The sequence below is a fragment of the Cebus imitator genome, unplaced genomic scaffold (genome assembly GCF_001604975.1).
Source record: "Cebus imitator isolate Cc_AM_T3 unplaced genomic scaffold, Cebus_imitator-1.0 Scaffold8, whole genome shotgun sequence".
NCBI lineage: Eukaryota > Metazoa > Chordata > Mammalia > Primates > Cebidae > Cebus > Cebus imitator.
This window is the reverse complement of record NW_016107323.1, coordinates 7,865,447-7,885,167: the sequence shown is the minus strand read 5'-3', so window position 1 is coordinate 7,885,167 and position 19,721 is coordinate 7,865,447. Positions and strand designations below refer to the sequence as shown.

General features: G+C 48.5%; 1 protein-coding gene across 2 annotated transcripts in view; it reads right to left on the bottom strand.

Moving 5' to 3' along the window:
- CCDC63 (coiled-coil domain containing 63) overlaps window positions 1-17,818 on the bottom strand; it is a 50,385-nt gene extending 32,567 nt beyond the window's left edge. Inside the window, exons 1-4 of one of the 2 annotated variants that reach the window (XM_037743432.1) lie at window positions 17,673-17,818; window positions 11,183-11,352; window positions 6,974-7,163; window positions 2,167-2,286 (exon numbers count right to left, since the gene is read on the bottom strand). In XM_037743432.1, coding sequence (XP_037599360.1) covers window positions 2,167-2,286; window positions 6,974-7,163; window positions 11,183-11,241 — 369 coding nt within the window. In that variant the 5' untranslated portion in view covers window positions 11,242-11,352; window positions 17,673-17,818. The remainder of the gene's footprint in view (window positions 1-2,166; window positions 2,287-6,973; window positions 7,164-11,182; window positions 11,353-17,672) is intronic. The other variant, XM_037743435.1, reaches the window with a different exon arrangement.
- Window positions 17,819-19,721: the final 1,903 nt, after the last annotated feature.

The window sequence follows — 19,721 nt, the reverse complement described above, 5'->3', positions numbered from 1 at the left end:
CCCAAGTAGCTGGGATCACAGGTGTGTGTCACCATGCCTGGCAAATTTTTTTTTTTTTTTGAGACGGAGTCTCACACTGTTGATTGGGCGAGAGTGTAATGGTGCAATCTAGACTCATTGCAACCTCCACCTCCCGGGTTCAGGCGATTCTCCTGTCTCAGCCTCCTGTGTAGCTGGGATTACAGGAGCACACCACCACACCAATTTTTGTCTTTTTAGTAGAGATGGGGTTTCACTATGTTGGCCAGACTGCTCTCAAATCTCCTGATCTCGTGATCCACCTGCCTCGGCCTCCCAAAGTGCTGGGATTACAGGCGTGAGCCACCGTGCCCAGCCAGCTGCCTAACCTACTAAAAGGTACAATCACATCTGGTTAGGGACGAAGGGGACCAGTTTGAGATATAAAAAAACAGACCTCTCATGAATGTAAGAAGGAGCATTACTACAGATCTTATGGAAAAAGCATAAGGAATAACTGTATACCAAGAGATTAGGATAATTTAGATGAAATAGACAAATTCCTAGAAAGACACACATTACTGAAATTGACTTGAGAAGGACAGAACATCTGAATAGACTTACAAGAAAAAAGCAGACCTCTGAGGCTGCAGTGAGCCATATCATGCCACTGCACTCCAGCCTGGGTGACAGAGTGAGACTTCATCTCGAAGAGAAAAAAAAAAAAAAAACTGGACCTATAGACAAGTCATCATTACATCATGCATGCATTTAGTAATTCATTCAATTGACAGATACTTGCTGAGGCCTTAAACACCATGCAAGGCATTAAATGTGATTCTTAACCAATGGGACCTTCGGTCTCTCTGGATTTGCTAATAATGATTCAGATGTCTGAACGTAAGCCCTAGCGATTCTGATCTGGTGAACCCGGAGGGCATCCAGGAGTCTGTATTTTTAACACATATCTTGGGAATTCTGAGGCATAGCTGCAAATCGCTGGGCATGGACATTAAAAAGACACCGCCCTGTCCTCCGGCAGCAACTTGGGGAGGCAAACAGGGATCAGATCCAATTAGCTCCCATCATGCCTGGTCAAAGCCTGGTGGTCAAAGTCTGGAGAAAGCTAAGAACTTTGTTTAGTGAGGCAATGACGGGCTTTCTTCCAAATCCATTCACTTTCTCCAGTAGCTCACGTGGGAGCTACAGTTTCACAAACCAGACTGGAATGTGTGGTTTGTACCTGTCTATCATTCTTCTCCTCCTCTTTTTGCTTTTCCAGGGGAACCCCCTCTCCTCCAATCCACATATTTTGGATAGGGCTGCCCTTCCCTGACTTGGGGTGGCAGTGGGCGGGTTGTGGGGAGAGGGGTCCCAGGGTAGTCATGTGACTCAGGCCCATGTATTTCATTCTTCTGATCACCATGATTGGTTCAGGGATGGGCACATGACCCAAGCTGGCCCAGTGGGACCTCTCCCCAGAACATGTGGTTAAATTCTTAGGAGAAAGATGTTTCATTTCTGCTGACATTTGTTCATATTGGAGCCTACCTAAAAATGAAGTCCACTCAGAGGAGAGATGGACAGAGAATGTGTCCTTAAGACAAGTATGGAGCACCTGAACCCAGCTATGCCTGAAGGCCCCACTTCTTCCTCTGAATCTTTCAATTCTATGACAAACACATTCTCTATATTTGCTTAAGCCAGATTGCAATTTAGGGAATCCTGCTTACCACAGAAGTCACTGAAGATTAAGGGTGATTGCTGCCAGCTTTCCCATTATCAGGTTATGCATATCTATGCCTACTCATTCTTGGAGACAACACCACCACCAACAGAAAGGCACTGGCGTGACAGAGGCATGAACGGCTTGTCACAAGAAGGAAGGTCTAACTAATGTTGCTTCGGTAATGGGTAATATTTGAGCTGCTTCTTGAAAACAAACAGGAAGTTTGGAGGCAGGGAACTAAAAGTGGGCATCCCAGGTAGGTTGGGGGATTCGGGTAAGGGTCTGAGGGGATAACCACATTTGCTAAGGTGGATGGTAAATCCTAAAGGCTTCCTGGTCTGTGTGTCCATTAGTTCACCTGCTCCTCAGTTAACCAGGGAAATGGGTATGCTCTGCTAATGGCTGGGCAGACATCATTCTTTGCTCTGAGCACAGGTGGGCAGAGCTGTTTGCAGAGCTGCAGAGAAGACATTACATACGAGATTCAAACGGGTTTCCAAAATATGGATCTGTTTCTGCAGTTTGCGGGGGTTATTGGCCTCCTTCATTTTTGCGAAAATCTGTTTTTGGTTTGCAATTTTTTTTTCCATCTGAACAATCTGAAAAAAAAAAAGAGAGAGAGAGAGAGAGAGAAATTCCAGCTGTGTTAGCATCTCTCTGGGTACCAGTTCTACAGTTCACTGACTGAAGAATGCTCAGAAAAACTGCAATGTTCTTCCTTTTCCTATAAATGGCATTTTAACTTGTCTCTTGGATGCCTGCTCAATTAGACTCAGTCTTAGCCAGTTTGGGGTACAATGAAACAATATGGAGTTTTTGCTCTCACCTGTGCATGTAAATGTCACTCACCTGTGACATTTACACACATTGACATACATTCTGCCTACCCAAAGTCATGGTTTTCAGCAGAAATGACATCCTCTGAGGGGCCTTCTTTAAGCTTGGAGAGGTGTTTTTTTGGCTCTTGCAATGACGAAGGCACTAGTGGCATTTAATGGTGGGTCGTGAGGGTCACCTACCCTGCAACATGTGGGACAGCACCAGGAATCCAAGATTTATCGTCTATCCTTGTGACTTCCCAGTGCCCCTCTGGGCATTATGTCGGTGAGAGACCTCTTTATACTTTTCTCTGCTTTGCTTTGAAACTTTCTTTTCTTTTTTTTTTTTTTTTTTTGAAACAGGATCTCTCCCTCTGTCGCCCAGGCTAGAGTGCAGTGGTGCCATGTTAGCTCACTGTAACCCCCACCTTCCAGGTGCAAGCGATTCTCCTACCTCAGCCTCCCAAGTAACTGGGACTAAAGGCATGCACCACCATGCCTGGCTAATTATTATTATTATTTTTTTGAGACAGGGTTTTGTTGCCCAGGCTGGAATCTCGGCTGGAAGTGGCACAATCTCGGCTCATCACAACCTACTCTTCCAGGGTTCAAGCAGTTCTCCTGCCTCAGCCTCCTGAGTAGCTGGAATCATAGGCATGTGCAACTACACCCAGCTAATTTTGTGTTTTTAGTAGAGACAGGGTTTCTCCATGTTGGTCAGGCTGGTCTTGAACTCCCAACCTCAGGCAATCCGCCCGCCTTGGCCTCCCAAAGTGCTGGGATAATAGGTGTAAGCCATCGTGCCTGGCTGTTTCCACGCCTGGCCAAAAAAGATAGTTTGATTCTAGGCACAGAAAATTTGGCCAGCACTCTGGGAAGTCAAGGTGGAAGTATTACTTGAGCCCAGGAATTTGAGACCAGCCTGGATGACAAAGTGAGACCCCCCATCTCTATGAAAAAATCTAAAAATAGTCAAGCATGGTGGCATGCACCTATAGTCTCAGCTATTTGAGAGGCTGAAGCAGGAGGATCACTGGAATCTGAGAAGTCGAGGCTGCAGTGAGCCATGATTGTGCCACTGCACTCCAGCCTGAACAGAGCAAGACCCTGTCTTAAAACAAAAACACAACTATCTTTTCTATGTACACACACAGAATTTTCCATTCAGTTCTAATAGATACTGAATTATCCAGGACTGTAGTCACTATATCAATCAAGAGAAGATTGTTCTTTGATTTGTTTGGAACTTTACTAAGAGTTGGTCACCATTCTGAAAATCACATCACCAGCACAGCCTGAATCACGTTATTCAAGTTGTGGATATAGCCAGGCTGCATCTGTCTGCAGTATGTATAATCTTTGGCGATTCTGCTTATCAAAACAGGCCTGTGACTGCATTTTTTAGGCCAGGGGTCTGCAAACTCTACCCCTTGGCCAAATCTGGCACGCTTCCTATTTTTGTCAATAAAGTTTTATTGAAACCCAGCCATGCCCATTCATTTATGTATTGTCAATAGCTTCCCTCAAGCTACAAAGTCGGAGCTAAGGACTTGCAACAGAGACCACGTGGCCCACAAAGCCAAAATATTCACTCTCTGGTTCCCTGCAGAAACAGTTTGCTGGCCCTGTTCTAGGTAAGTCAGATGAGGACATTCATGTATCAAAATAAATATCATTTTAGTATAAATAAATTCCCTATTTCTTCTTTATATTATAATTAAGGCACCATATTGATTGTAAAGCATAAGTAAAGGCAAAGGATTCTATGAATTGCATTTCAGGATTGTAAAGGAATAATTATTTGCTGTTGAAAAAGGGTGTTGGCAGACATAATGTTGAATGAAAAAAGCCAGATATAAAGTGCATATCCTGGAAGAGGTGATTTAGATGCAATCCTATATGCAGATAAAACAAAGGTATGATGCTGGAGATCAGGATGAGGTCCCTTGGGGGTGGTTTGTGAAAAAAGAAACCAAAGAAGCCTTCTAGACACTGCAATAATATACCTCTTGATCTTAGTAATGATTACATGAGTGTATACCTAAGCATCAGTTCATTGAGCTGTATCCTTAAGACGTGTGCACCTCACCTAGTGTAATTAGCAACTCAGTGGAAGGAGAAAGGAAGGGAGGAAGAAAGGAAAGGAAATGGGTGTTGGAGGCCGGGCACAGCGGCTCATGCCTGTAATCCCAGCACTTTGGGAGGTTGAGGCAAGTGAATCACCTGAGGTCAGCAGTTCAAGACCAGTCTGACCAACATGGCAAAACCCCATCTCTACTAAAAATACAAAAATTAGCCGGGCATAGTGGCACATGCCTGTAATCCCAGCTACTTGGGGGGCTGAGGCAGGAGAATTGCTTGAACCGGGAGGCGGAGGCTGCAGTGAACCAAGATTGCGCCACTGCACTCCAGCCTGGGTAACAAGAGTGAAACTCTGTCTCTAAATAAATAAATAAATAAATATTTAGATAAATTACCTGTCTCAGCCATTTCTTCATAGCAATTAATAAATACTATAATAGAAGTAGTAAATGTTTCCCAAGGATCGACTGTGTGCGGGACACTGGGACAGGCATGGGGTTGGGGGCAGGGGTGGCACCGTGGGGAGCAAAGCAGACATGGTCCTCCCCCTTGTGGAGCTGGGAGGCTGCTTAGGGAGCCATAAACACCACCAGATTCAGGCACAACAACAACGGTGAGAAGAGCTGTGAAGAGGCTGCTGCGGGGAGCCAAGGCATCCCTGCTCGTCCCGACTGCTCTGCGCCCCAACAGGCTGACCCGGCTGCATCCCCAAGGGGCTCCCTTGCACTGAGGATCAGAGGGTTGGAAGAAAGAGAAGCCATTTCCGCTGGCTTGCTCCGGGCTCTCCAAGTTCCAGACGACAGCCCCCTCGCCCACCATTGCGAACCCGTGTTTCAACATCCCTGCCCCTGCCTACACCCTTGCAAACGGGCCCTGCATTAAACTCTTCTCAAAGTACCCTGCTGGGGGTGCTCTGTGTTCCCAGCCAGGAACCTGACGGACACAGGGGGGTATAAACTAGAAAGGGCACAGAAAAGGCCTCCCTGAGAAAGCACATTTAAGCTGAGACCTGCAGGACGGCTGGGAGTGGGGGAGGGGTAGGAATGGGGACGCTCAGGCAAAGGTCCTGAGCGGGGCCAAGGGGGAGGCAGAGGCTGGATCACGCAGGGCCTTTCAAGCCATGGTAAGGCGCGTGACCATTAGTGCTGTCCTGCAAATACCTTCAGCTCTTTGCCTTCTAGATGATGAGAGGGTGGCACTTCCCAGACCCCTTTGTGGATGGGTAGGGTTGACTCTTTTCTCTTGCTTTTTCTTTTCTCTCTCTTTGTTTTGGTTTTTTCTTTTTTTTTTTGGTTGTTATTGTTGTTACCATAATTAGAAAACAAGACTATTTTGAGCCCCTGGGTCATGAGCAGAAGTGACATGTTTCAGCCAGCTGCAGTGGCTCACGCCTGTAATCCCAGCACTTTGGGAAGCCAAGGCAGGCAGATTACTTGAGGTCAGGAGTTCAAGACCAGCCTGGCCGACATGGTGAAACTCCATCTTTACTAAAAATACAAAAATTAGCCAGCATGGTGGTGCACGCCTGTAATCCCAGCTACTCAGGGGGCTGAGGCATGAGAATCACTTGAACTGGAGAAGCAGAGGTTGCGGTGAGCCGAGATTGCGTCATTGCACTCCAGCCTGGGCAACACAGTAAGACTCTGTTTCAAAAAAAAAAAAAAGTGACATGTTTCACTTCCAGGCTGGAACATGCAATTGCTGACATGAAACCCTCTAGAACTCTCTCCTTCCTGTAACACCTGGCAATGTTCAAGATGGTGGCAACTCCTTCAGCCCAGTCTCAATGTGACAAGATACAAGGGCTCTTAGCCAACCCACAACAGTTACAAAGCATCCACAAGGAAAAAATCTTAAACTTTCTGTTTTAAACCACTGAGAATGCGGGAGGGGGCTGCATTCGTGTTAATCAAACCTCGGGGGGAAATAGGGGAGGGACAGCAGCGGGGGGTGGAGTTGGGGAGAGAGAGCATGGGGAGAAATGCCAGATATAGGTGAAGGGGAGGAAGGCAGCAAATCACACTGCCATGTGTGTATCTATGCACAATCTTGCATGTTCTTCACATGTACCCCAAAACCTAAAATGCAATTAAAAAAAAAAAAGTCTCCTAAAGAATACGGTGCGGCTGTGGCGGTTTATTCTATGTGAAGCGGGCGGCGCTGGGGAGCAGGGCGGAGGGATGGATTGGTGAGGCTGAGCCTGGATACTGGAGCCCAGAGGTCTCAAGGGTGGCAGAGACAGTAGCAGCAGTCACATTTAGCAGGCTGTTCAGAGGAGATACCGGGAGTCTGGGTGTCAGGTCTGGCCTAAGGCATCATGAATATGCACCCCACCTGCTCCCCTTTGCTCTGTGTTCTGGTTAACTCTTTAAGAGAAAGACCACACCTTCTCATCCAGGTCAGCCAGCTGCACTTTCATGGATTTGATCAGGGCCTCGTAGTCCTCCTTGGCTTGCAGCAGGAAACACAGCTCCGTGTAGTCCTTCTCACTCTGATTCACGTTCCTCGAGGATTTCATGAGGCTCAGCAGTAGGGTGAGCTCATCCTGCTCTGCCTTCAGGGTCTTGATCTCCTTGCTGTTGGAAAAGCAGCCCACGATTAACCCCAAACTCCTGACTTTACCCCTGAGTTTACCTTGACAGAGCACTCCAGGCACATCAGCCCTACAAGGAGACGTGGAGAGAGGAACTTTCCACATGAGCAACAAGGCAAAAGAGACTTGTCCAAGGTCCCCGGTTCACCATGATTTCCCGCTGCCCTGCCTTCTCTGAGGTAGGTATTTTCCTAGGGAACAATTTGCAGCTGTGCCTGTCGAAACCCATTACCCAGACATGGAGGTAAGTTCTCTGTCACCAGCAGCTCCCTGGCACCTGTCTGATTCTGCAGACCATCTTTCCAGACTTCACCACCAATTAGCTCCAGTAATGAGGAGTAAACCATCAGGCAGGATTTTTTATTTTTTTAAGCAGAGCCTCGCTCTGTTACCCAGGCTGGAGTGCAGGGGTGGGATCTCAGCTCACTACACCCTCCGTCTCCTGGGTTCAAGCGATTCTCCTGCTTCAGCCTCCAGAGTAGCTGGGACTATGCACCACCATGCCCAGCTAATTTTTGTATTTTTAGTAGACATGGGTTTCACCATATTGGCCAGGCCAGTCTCGAACTCCTGGCCTCATGTGATCCACCTGCCTCAGTCTCCCAAAGTGTTGAGATCACGGGCACGAGCCACCACGCCTGGCCAGCAGGGTTTTTCAAGTTTGCATCCACACAGGATGCACAACAGCCTCTAAGCTGCGCCCGTTTCTCTCCTTGGAGTGCTAATGATGAAATGGGCCGATCCGAGCCTCCTGTTTACTGGGATGTGGGTAAACAGGTGGATTTGGAAAAGAGCAAAGAGGGCTTGAAAGACTGCACAACGGAACAAGGGGGCATGGCATGGAGGCTGAGTTTCTGGCAGTCTGGAGACTGACACCCTTGCTCAATGTGGTTTGCGGATCAGTAGCATGAATGTCCTTTGGCAGCTTGGAGAAATACAGAATCTCAGGTGCCCATCCTGGGATCAGGATCACTAATTGGATCAGAATCTGCTTCATTACAAGATCAAGTGTCCAGATACTTCAAAAGTTTTGGACACACTGTTATAGAACAGTAAAGAATGTTCTACAGGCCCGGCGCAGTGGCTCACCCCTGTAATGTCAGCACTTTGGGAGGCCGAGACGGGAGGATTGCTTGACTCAGGAGTTCACAACCAGCCTAGGCAACATAGCGAGGCCCTGTCTCTACAAAAAGTAGAAAGGGTAGCTGAGGTGGGAGGATCACTTGAGCCCAGGAGACAAGGTTGCAGCTGAGATCGTGCCACTGCACTCCAGCCTGGGAGACGGAGTGAGACCCTGTCTCAAATTAAAAAAAAAAAAAGTCCTAGGACAGGAGTTGGCAAATCTTTTTCTACAAAGGGCCAAAAAGTAAACCAATATGCGTGGCTGTGCGCCAGTAGAACTTTATTTACACAAACCAGCAGCCAGCCAGATTTGGCCAAAGTTTGCAGACCCCGTTGTAACAGGACGTTCTGCAGTGATGAAATGCTCTCTATCTGCAGGGCCCATAGTATCCACTGAGGCACAAGTGATTACCGAACACTGGAAATACTGGAGCTGCGCGTTTGCAGCAGAACTAAATTTTATTTTATTTTTATTTATGTTAATTAATTAAAAATGCAAATAGTGACATTGGGCCGGTGACCAGCTATCTTCTCAACCGGCCTGGGGACTTCTCTTCCCTGCTTAAGCCCCTCCTGGAAGGTGGGCAGAGGGGTGTCTTTGTTAAGGTGGAGAGAAAAGAGAGTGTAACACTACAAGAGTTAGGTTTACTGGCGCTGTGGCTCACGCCTGTCATCCCAGCACTTTGAGAGGCAGATCACCCGAGGTCAGGAGTTCGAGACTAGCCCAGCCAACATGTTGAAACCCTTTCTCTACTAAAAATACAAAAATTAGCCTGGTGTGGTGGCGGGTGCCTATAGTCCCAGCTACTCAGGGGGCTGAGGTAGGAAAATAGCTTGAACCTGGAAGGCAGAGTTTGCAGTGAGCCCAGATCACACCACTGCACTCCAGCCTGAGCGACAGAGCAAGACTCCATCTCAAAAAAAAGAGGTTTTCAGAGGGGGTTGGTAAAAACGAAAGGAAGGTTTGTCTGTCCTGACGCAGGGCTGGGTCTGGTGTAAAGGGAGTAAGGTCTCCCAAAACCTTCAGTTACTCCCTGGCTATTGTAAGCCAGGGTCAGTGCTGGAGGAAAGTGCCTCCTTAAATACTGTATAGGTGTTTTACTCTAAGGAGCCTAAACTTGGGCCAGGGGCGGTGGCTCATGCCTATAATTGCAGCACTTTGGGAGGCCGAGGCAGGCAGATCAGAAGGTCAGGCTTTCAAGACCACCCTGGCCAACATGGTGAAACCCCATCTCTACTAAAAATACAAAATTAGCCAGGCGTGTTGGTACGCGTGTAGTCCCAGCTACTCAGGAGGCTGAGGCAGGAGAATTGCTTGAACCCAGAGGCGGAGGCTGCGGTGAGCCGAGATCGCGCCACTGCACTCCAGCCTGGGCAACAAGAGCGAAACTCCGTCTCAAAAAATAAATAAGTAAAATAATAAGAACCTAAACTCTCCACTCTTCCACCCTCCTCCCCTTCTGTTCCATCAAAGTAAAACCAGATCAAATGAATTGACTTAGAGCCAGAACCCTGTGTGTGGGGCAGGGTTGGGGTAGAGAAAGGTTAAATTCAAGAAAAACTGTCAGAGATACATCACAAAGGAGGCATTTTCTGATGCCCACCAGAGGTAGGCTTGAGAATCAGGCCAGCAAGGAACAGATGTGCAGGTTGTCGACTGCACAGCCCTAGGAAGCACCACCAGCTTGAAAACACATCACTGTTTTGTAGATTTATTACACTTTTGTGGGAGACACTTTTTTATTCTAACAAAATCTCTGTATAATGACAATTTTTCCAGTAGATGGCAGTAAAGTGTCTTGAGAAAGTGTGCCTTTTAAAAAATTCACATGGAGGCTTCTTATGGGCTACACCGGGCCCTGAGTAAGTTGAATCCATGGAAAATCTAAAGAATCCCTTTCAGGCCGGGCATGGAGGCTCATGCCTGTATTCCCAGAACTTTGGGAGGCCAAAGCAGGCAGATCACCTGAGGTCAGGAGTTCGAGACCAGCCTGGCCAACATGGTGAAATCTCGCCTCTACTAAAAATACAAAAACTAGCTGGGTGTGGTGGCGGGCACCTGTCATTGCAGCTACTCGAGAGGCTGAAGCAGAGAATTGCTTGAACCTGGAAGGCGGAGATTGCAGTGAGCCGAGATCACACCGTTGCACTCCAGCCTGGGTGATAAGAGCAAAATTCTGTCTCAAAAAAAAAAAAAAGAAAAGAAAAGAAACAATACACTCTAATTTCTGGTACAACCCAATTTTAAATATTCAATCTTGCAGTTCTCACAATTAGGAAACATCCTTGGAGTTTCCGCCTTCTCTGGGAACTCCTCTACTTCCCTAGTAGGACAAAGGGAGTGACAGCCCCGGACATTTCTGTGTCCCATGCACCCTCAAGCCACAACTGATTGGACCAGGAGGAGACCCCTGACCCAAGCTGAGCCTATCAGATTCTCCCACTCCCTGGAATGTGGGGTTGGAATTGATTCACGCACGACCCTCTCTCTGTGCAGCTGGTAAACTTAAGAGATAGAGCAGCCACTTCCCACCAGCTGGGGCTGAAATTCAGAGACAGAAGAAGAAAAGTCATGTGTGGAGAAAAGCAAAAACCAGAACTCTTTCCTCAGTTAGGTCCTTCCCTGAGATCTGGGTGCCCTGCCCCCCCGGGGTCCCCGAAACACCCTGCATTCTGACAATAAATTCGCCCTCTCCACTGAAGCCATCTCAGGTGGGTTTCTCTTAAAACTAGTCTGCAGATAAAAGACCATGAGTCCTCCAGCGGGGCTCAGAGGTGGCTCCCTGCCCCAGAGGTCACAGGACAGAAGACAAGCACCATGAAACCCAACCCCACCTTGCCTCCAAGGCCACTCCGTGAGAAGTGCCACCCATCACTTACTACTGACTCTCGATCTTCTGCTGGTTTCGGAAGTTAAAAGACTTCCGGCTTTCCACCATCTTCCTGAACTGCTGCCTTAGCTTTCGGAGCTCTGCTTCCGCCTGCTGCTCTTTGGCCTTCTCCGAAAGTTCCTCAGGAGCGTCGGAGTCTTTCCTCCTGTACTTCTTCAACTGGGGGAGATGGAGGGGACGGGGAGGTCATAGTGGGTCAGGTGGCTAGAGAGGCCCACAGTTTGGCTTAAGGGTGAAGGGCAGTGGGGCTGGCTGGGCCAGGGCTAGAGGTAGACCTTCCTTTGGGTGATGTCAGATGCTTGTCTATTACATGGAAAACCCACGCTGGCTTGCTCGGGTGGAGAGATGACTGACTTGTAATTGCATACTATGATGGCGGGTGGGTGTTAGTTGGAGTTCTGGGTTCAAGCTCTGGCTGTGCCATCTAGTGGAAGCTTGGGAGAGTCACTAGGTGTCTCTGAGCCTCCAGCCTCCCGCCTATGAAATGGGGGAGCACAGATCTGTCATCAGGATGAGACGAGCTAACATGTGTGAAGTGGACAGCACAGTGCCTGAGCCCATAGTAGGCGCTCTATGGCCGGGAGCTGGCATCACCTACCCCGGGCATCTTGGAATCGCGCTTGACCTCTGTTCAGACGCCGTACCCAGGGAGCTCAAAGCCAGCGAGCCTGCCTCTCTCTCTCTGCAATGTCCTGTCCACTGTGGCAAAAGGAAGAGAACTTGTGAGCCACCCCTGCTGGGGGTGCAGGTCAGGTCAGAACGGCGCCTCCTCCCTCCCCCTGCCACTCCTTCCTTCACCCACAGCTTGGCACATGAGGCGGATACGCAGATGGCTACCCGAGTGTGACAAAAGGCACTTATTTTTTTCAAATCATTGTTTGCCCCGAACCTGTTTCTCTCACCATTTATTATTAGGAGCTGGGCAGATGGTTCTGATGTGTCAGTTACCCTCCTGCTCCCTGTGTTCCCAAAGAGGGGGCAAAATGGCATCAGAGGGCCGGGCACGGTGGCCCATGCCTGTAACCCAGCACTTTGGGAGGCCGTGGTGGGTGGATCACTTGAGGTCAGGAGTTCAACACCAGCGTGGCCAACATGGTGAAACCCCGTCTCTACTAAAAATACAAAAATTATCTGGGCGTGGTGGCACACACCTGTAATCCCAGCTACTCAGGAGGCTGAGGCAGGAGAATCACTTGAACCCTGGAGGCAGAGATTGCAGTAAGCCAAGATCGCACCACTGCACTCCAGCCTGGGTGACAGAGCGAGACTCCATCTCGGAAAAAAAAAATGCACTGGGGCAGTGTGTCCCCTGATGGGGTTAAACAGAAATGTGGCCAATTTCAGCTGCAGCTGTCGGGGAACCCCCACCTTCTCATCTCAGAGCAGGTGTCAGTATTCCTATCATGTCACCACTTGAACTTCATCTGGCCCACAGTTATTCAGAGCAAGGAACAGCATTAATCCCACACATCCTCTGAGGTTGTGAGACCCACTGCACAGCCAATTCCAGACTGCAGGGGCTGGGTTCCAAATGCAGAAATTCCAGCTTTGCCACCACTGAGGGTCCTGCAATGCAGTGGTGTAAAGCATTGGTTGTGGTCATCGTTGGATGTCATTTCAAATTTCTCCAAAGCCACTTATAGAGCTTGGGCAAGTCACTTCAGTTCTCTAGACCTCAGTTTCCCCGTCTGGAAAATGGGAGAAATTCTAGAAGCCATGTCATTGAGTGTGTAAGACACTCAGCACTGTGCCTGGCATGTAGTAAGTGCTCAGTGCACAGTGGCTGGGATGATATGGCAGGATATGGATGGTTTCAGAAGGTCCAGGATGGTAAATGTTGATGAGGGTGAGAGGGGTGTTCCTCTATCTCCTGGTAACAATACCCTGAAGTTCCCATGGGAAGCCACAAGTTTCCGAACTCCTGGGGGCGGACCATACCCCTCCACCTTCAGGATTGGGGCATCTGACTCTGGATGAGCCAATCAGAGTGCAAGACCCCTGGCCAATTTGCATGACCTCAGCATTCTAGCCTGGGATTTCTTGGGGTGGGTGGCGGATGGGCACATGAAGCTAGCTAGTCAAACCAGAGTGAATGGTGGAATTTAAGCTGGAACACTCAAGGAGAGAGAGACTTTGTTTCCTGCTGCGCTTGAACCTCAGTGGATAAGGTCAGGAGAGGCTGACAGCCATCTTGCGTCTGCAAGAGGCTGAGAACCAAGTTAAAACGGAGGCAAGAAGACGAAATGAAGACAGGCAACCTTGAAGACAGGACATTATCCAATCACCAGCATTTAGCCAAATCTGAACATACCTCCGGGTAATGTCCAATTACAGAAATCAATATATTCCATTACAGCAACCTGAGATGCATTTTCTGTTGCTTGCAACCAAATGAGTTCTCATACCTGAAGTACTTACCTCTATTTAGCACATAAACAGCCTCTACTGTGTGCTACACAGGGTGTGGAATTCAGTGGTAAGTCAACCTGCAAAGTCCCATAAATCCTGCCTAGGACAAAATAGTGAAAAAGGCTCCACAAAGATGGCTTTTTACTTGGGTTTTGAAAAATGAATAGGAGTTCACCAGGCAGAGAAGAAAAGTTGGTGAGGAGAGTTATGGGCAGAGAGAACTGCCTGGGCAAAGGGTGAGAAGGAAGTGGATGAAGGGAATGTTCAGGGAATGGTGTGTGGGCAAGGAAAGGTGGCCGCGTCTAGTGGAAAGTGGCTAGCAAAGAGACCGGATGCTGCCTTTTTTTTTTCTTTTCTTTTCTTTTCTTTTTTTTTTTGAGACGGAAATTTGTTCTTGTTGCCCAGGCTGGAGTGCAATGGCGTGATCTCAGCTCACTGAAACCTCTGCCTCCTGGGTTCAAGCGATTCTCCTGCCTCAGTCTCCCAAGTAGCTGGGATTACAGGCATGCGCCATCATGCCCAGCTAATTTTGTATTTTCAGTAGAGATGGGGTTTCACCATGTTGATTAGGCTGGTCTCGAATTCCTGACCTCAGGTGATCCACCTACCTCGGCCTCCCAAAGTGCTGGGATTACAGGTGTCAGCCACCACACCTGGCCTGGATGCTTTTTCAAAGCAAGGATGAGATAAGATCAGCCTGGAAGAAATCAGTTCATTGCCTCCCCAACAGTCACTTCCCTTTGTGCGGCATTGGTGCTTGAGTTACCCTGCTCCTCTCTGATCCAGGCAGGGCTATATGATGAATTCTCACCAATAGGATGTGAGCAGAGGGGAAGTCTGTCACTTCCAGACCATGACTTTTAAGAAGTAGATGTGACTTTTCCAACCTTTCTGGCCCCATCTGACATTTATGGGAGACAGAGCCACAAGTCAGGTCCCCAGATCAACTTGTAGAAGTCACCTGCCGACCATGAACATCCTCACCGGATTGTTACACAAATGTGAAATTAACTCCTGTTGTGTTAAGTGAATGAAATGTGGGGATGTATTTGTTACAGCAGCTAGCATGCCTGAGAAGACCCTAACTTCTTTCTTCCTAACACAAATCTGATTTTGTCCCCACTCAGTGTGCCCAGTCCCAGAGGATGACTCATGACTGGTTCCTGCTAATCATGGTAACCCCAGTTCCTTTGCCAATGATTGGTCTGAGGGCGGACATGTAACCCAGATGTGGCCAATGAGACATAAGGAGAAGTCAATTCCATTCCTTTGTGACAAAAAGTGAGAACTTGGGCCTGGCACGATGACTCAAGCCTGTAATCCCAGCACTTTGGAAGGCCCAGGCAGGCAGATTACTTGAGGTCAGGAGTTCAAGACCAGCCTGGCCAACATGGTGAAACCCCTGATCTACTAAAAATACAAAACTTAGCCAGGCCTGGTGGCAGGTGCCTGTAATCCCAGCTACTCAAGAGGTTGAGGCAGGAGAATTGCTTGAGCTCAAGAGATGGAGGTTGCAGTGAGCCAAGATGGAGCCACTGCACTCCAGCCTGGGTGACAGAGTGAGACTCCATCTCAAAAAATTTTTAAAAATAAAATAAAAAGTGAGAGCTTGTACGTGTTCCTCTCACCTCTGCTTCTAGGAATTATTGTGAAAGCATGAATGATAGTTGGTGCAGTGACAACCATTCCGTGACTATGAGGAGAAATATCACTGTCACACTAAAGACAGTAAAAAGGAAAGATGGGGAAAAAATTAGGTCCTAATTGACACTGTTGGCTACTGCCCCATCCCTGGAACTTCCTACTTCCAGACATCGTGTTACGTGAAATAACAAGAGTCACTGTTGTTTAAGGCAGTCACCAAGTATTTTGTTCATTGCAGCCTACAGCATTCCTAACTCACATGATCCGTACCTTGAAAATGATTCTCAGGTTAACGGGTGATAGGACAATAGTGGCTGGCAACATAGGAACCTCTGGATTTTCCCTGATGTTTTTGAGGGTTTGAGGGCCAACTGAATTGTCTAATGTTGGGAAATTCCCATAGGCAGGAAAGTGGTATAAGACAATGGTTCTGTATCTTGATCATTTCTGGAAGGGTCTTCCAGGTGGAGGCAGAAGAGGATTTACCTACAAGGTTTGGACAAAGGATGCTCTCTCTGGGACCTCTTTCAACCCTGGAATTCCGGGCAGCTCCAACTTCATATTGTCCAGAAGCTGCTCTGTGTTCCAGGGCCCTTTGGGTCCTAAGTGGATTTGTAAGGCACCATCTTAAAAGCATGAATTGAGTATACCTGACCTTCACTGACAGTGTAATTTGACCTCTCTGAGCCTCAGTTTCCTCATTTGTAGAATGGAGATACCCACACCCATATCTTAGTGTGAAATAATGCCCATAAAGTGGTTAGCATAGTGCCTAGCTCATGACAGACACTGGGTGAACGTAGCTTGTTTGTGAATTAGGATTTCCAAGTACCAGTCTGTCTGGCCCATGAGATCATTGGCTGTTTTATGCACCATTCTCCAGGAGCCAAAGGCTCCATCACCTTCTGCCTTTTTGCTGATCCATACACGCATACAGTCACTCTCCCTAGGGCGCTGGCTTCTCTTCAGGTTCCAGATGCTAACCCAGGTCTTTCTCTTTTGGTCAGTGACCTCTGGGATGGGTTCCTCTGTTCCCTGCGGAACAGATCCATCCCCTCCCACTCCTGTCTTCATAGCTTGGCCTGCAGAGCATCTCCTGGATGTCCTGACCCCTGGCTTACCACCCTCTCATCCAGGGGTCTCAAACTCCCAGCCCATGGGGCCAATTCAACCTGCCTCCGATTCTGTTCCACAGTGTTTCAAAATATAACTGTGGGTCATGCACTCACTCTCCTGGCCACAGGCCAAACTCCTCCCTCTTGGCTAAGCTCCCCTCCCCCCAATTCTCACATTTTCTGTAACTGCCTAGAGCCAGCAGGAATTTGAATTTGCAGTTCCTGGTAGGAATCTAAAACCTGCTCACTTCTGGGGAGCAGCGTGTGCAAGGAAAGTGCAGAGAAGTCCAGCAGCCCAGGTCAGAGGCCATCAGGCCAGGGCCTCCCAATTCTTGGGCCTCAGTCTATTCACCACAGCATCCATAGTCCTGGGCACATGAGAAGCTCTTGGCAAAGTTTGAATGAATGAAGTTCCCTCCAGGCAGAGATCATCTTTATTTGTCTAATATCGAATTAGGCCTGCAGCTCCTCTGCTTCTGAATTTTAGCAATCTGCCTTTAAAAGACAAGCCTGCCTTATGAAGGATTCTCTAAGGACCTTGGGACAGGCAGCCATGTGGATCATATTGAGTCAGGGCTGTACAACCTGCTGATGGAATTAAACATGTGCTTAGGGCACTAGCCAAACAGGAGCCCAGAAACACACATGCGGTTGCGGTGGTTTTTGGGTTTTTGTTTTTCTGTTTAAAGGATTATCATTGGAGGAAAATAAAAATTTGTTGAATTTTTTTTTTTTTTTTTTTTTTTTTTTTTNTTTTTTTTTTTTTTTTTTTTTTTTTTTTTTTTTTATTACTCTCAAATAGAACAGTGTAGCAAGGCCAAAAGAAGAGAAGATATGGGAATAAGTGATTTTTTTTTTTTCCTTGAGACAGGGTTTCTCTCTGTCACCCAGGCTAGCTTGCAGTGGTGCAATCTCGGCCCACTGCAGCCTCAACCTCCCAGGCTCAAGTGATCCTCCCCACTCAGCCTCCCAAGTAGCGGGGACTACAGGTGGGGCCACCACGCCCGGCTAAGTTTTTAAATATTTTGTAGAGAGGAAGTTGCCCAGGCTGGTTTGAAACTCCTGGACTCAAGCGATCCTCTTGCCTCAGCCTCCCAAGGTACTAGGATTACAGGCATGGGACATCTCGCGCGGCCCTGGAGTTCTTTTACACGCTACAATTTATTTATGCTTGATTGCTGGAGACCCTGATATTTTCCGGGCTCAGGGCACCGAGGACTGAATGGGCTGGGGACTGCGACCGCTCTTTGCTTTTCCCCGCAGGGGGAGCTATGGCGCAGCAGGAGCGGCTGGGCAGGCGACGAAACTTACCAGGGGCGGGGCCCGTCCTGTGCCCCTGGCGGCTCGGGCCACTAGTCCGACTGCTGCTGCAGCTGTGCAGCTGCGCGTGCGACACCGCCGGGAGGGCTGCTTGCCGCGCGGCCTCGCTGCGCCACCCCCCCAGCCCCACTCCCGGGAGTTCTGGGACCCCTGGAACGGGCGCCTTTGTGACCCGCACAGACTTGGACGTTCTCCCCTGCAAGTCCCTGGGAGGGCACAAGGCCCTCGGGAGGAGAGGACAAGAGCAGCTGGTTGGAGGGAGGCTTTTGGTTGGGGGAGAGGAGCGACACACTCTCCAGCGACCCCTTACCAGGCTAGCCGGACCCTCGTGACGCTGAGTGACTTCTTGAGTCAATCAGTCTCAGCCCTCCCTCGGCCAATGCCCCGCAGTTGCTGGTCCGCCTCGCCCCACTACGGCCCATTCACTGCCTGCTTGGCCTATGCCTACACTCGTGCTCACTGCAGCCCTGCTAGGTACAGACTTCACACGCAGCTAACTCAAAGGAGCCCCCCCACAAAAAATTGGGGGAGGAAGAGAAATCATTCATAAGAAAAATAACGTCATCAGTGCAGGAGAATTTTCTTCGGAACATCCACCTCACCCCCGCCCCCTGTGAGCATAGCACGGGAACCCAAGTGTGATCCAGGCAAGTGAGCTTTTCACTGGCCTAACGGAGTTCAGTAGTTTAAAGATACACATTTTTCATACAATTGGCCCTGAAACACAAGGCAACTACTTCCTCTGGAGCTAAACTCTAGAAACAATCGTCGAATTAATGGGAAATTTCTACAGTAATCCTGATGCCTTGTGATTTCCACTTTAACTCCTGAGTGGATTGTAGTGGCTCAGCCCTGCTAAGGTCTCCACTTGATCTGTAAATTCTTGGGACAGGATGTGTTTTAGAACTTATCGTATTTTGGAGCCCAGGTGTGCTGGCTCATGCCTATGATCCTAGCACTTTGGGAGACTGAGGTGGGCAGATCATTTGAGGTCAGGAGTTCAAGACCAGCCTGGCCAACGTGGCAAAACCCTGTGTATTTTTTTGTATTTCTACTACAAATACAAAAAAACTAGCAGGGCATGGTGGTGTGCACCGAGTGGCAGTGGGCCCCTGTAGTCCCAGCTACTCCAGAGGCTGAGGCAGAAGAATTGCGTGAACCGCAGAGGCAAAGGTTGCAGTGAGCCAAGATCTTGCTCATTCCAGTCTGGGTAAAGTGAGACTCTGTCTCAAAAAAAAATAACTTACCATATTTTTGGTTTCAGAAAGATAATACGGTACACAAGGGAGTATGGTTGCCCCTGATGTTGCTGGCAGCCACGTTGTAACCATGAGGGAAGTCAGTAGGACACTGTATTACATATAGGGTTTGGGCAACTCAGCCCAAGGCACACACTTTACTGTTTCTGCAAGGAAACGTGAACACTCATGTCAAGTAAGATAAGGATAGATTATGAACAGCTGCATGTCAGGCCTTGCCTCCAAATGATTCATATGAAGTGTTTGGATACATTTGACCATCCTCATTTTACAGATGAGGAAACTGAGACTTGGAGAAAACAAGTTTTGCAGTCAGTGGAGCGGCCAGGATTTGAACTTAAGGCTGTCTGTCTCTAGAGTCCCCCACTTTTCCACACCTTGACTGAACCCGCAGCCCCAAAGCTGAGCAGCCCTGCAAGCTGATATCACCCAGCTCTGATATTTATAGGGCCGCTCCAGCACTCAGCTCCACGCAGAGCCCAGTAACTCACACATTTAAAGTGTCAACAACTGAAAAATGATTAAGTTCAATTAGGTTCAGGACTTGTTAAAAATAGACCTTCCTCCGACGAATTTACTCTCTGTCTTTATGGGCGCAGCTCTCAGCCGCCCCCATGCAGAGACGTACCAGGCTTTTTTAATTAGAACATGTCAGAATTGATTCTGCTGGCCGGGCGCGGTGGCTCAAGCCTGTAATCCCAGCACTTTGGGAGGCCGAGGCGGGTGGATCACGAGGTCAAGAGATCGAGACCATCCTGGCCAACATGGTGAAACCCCGTCT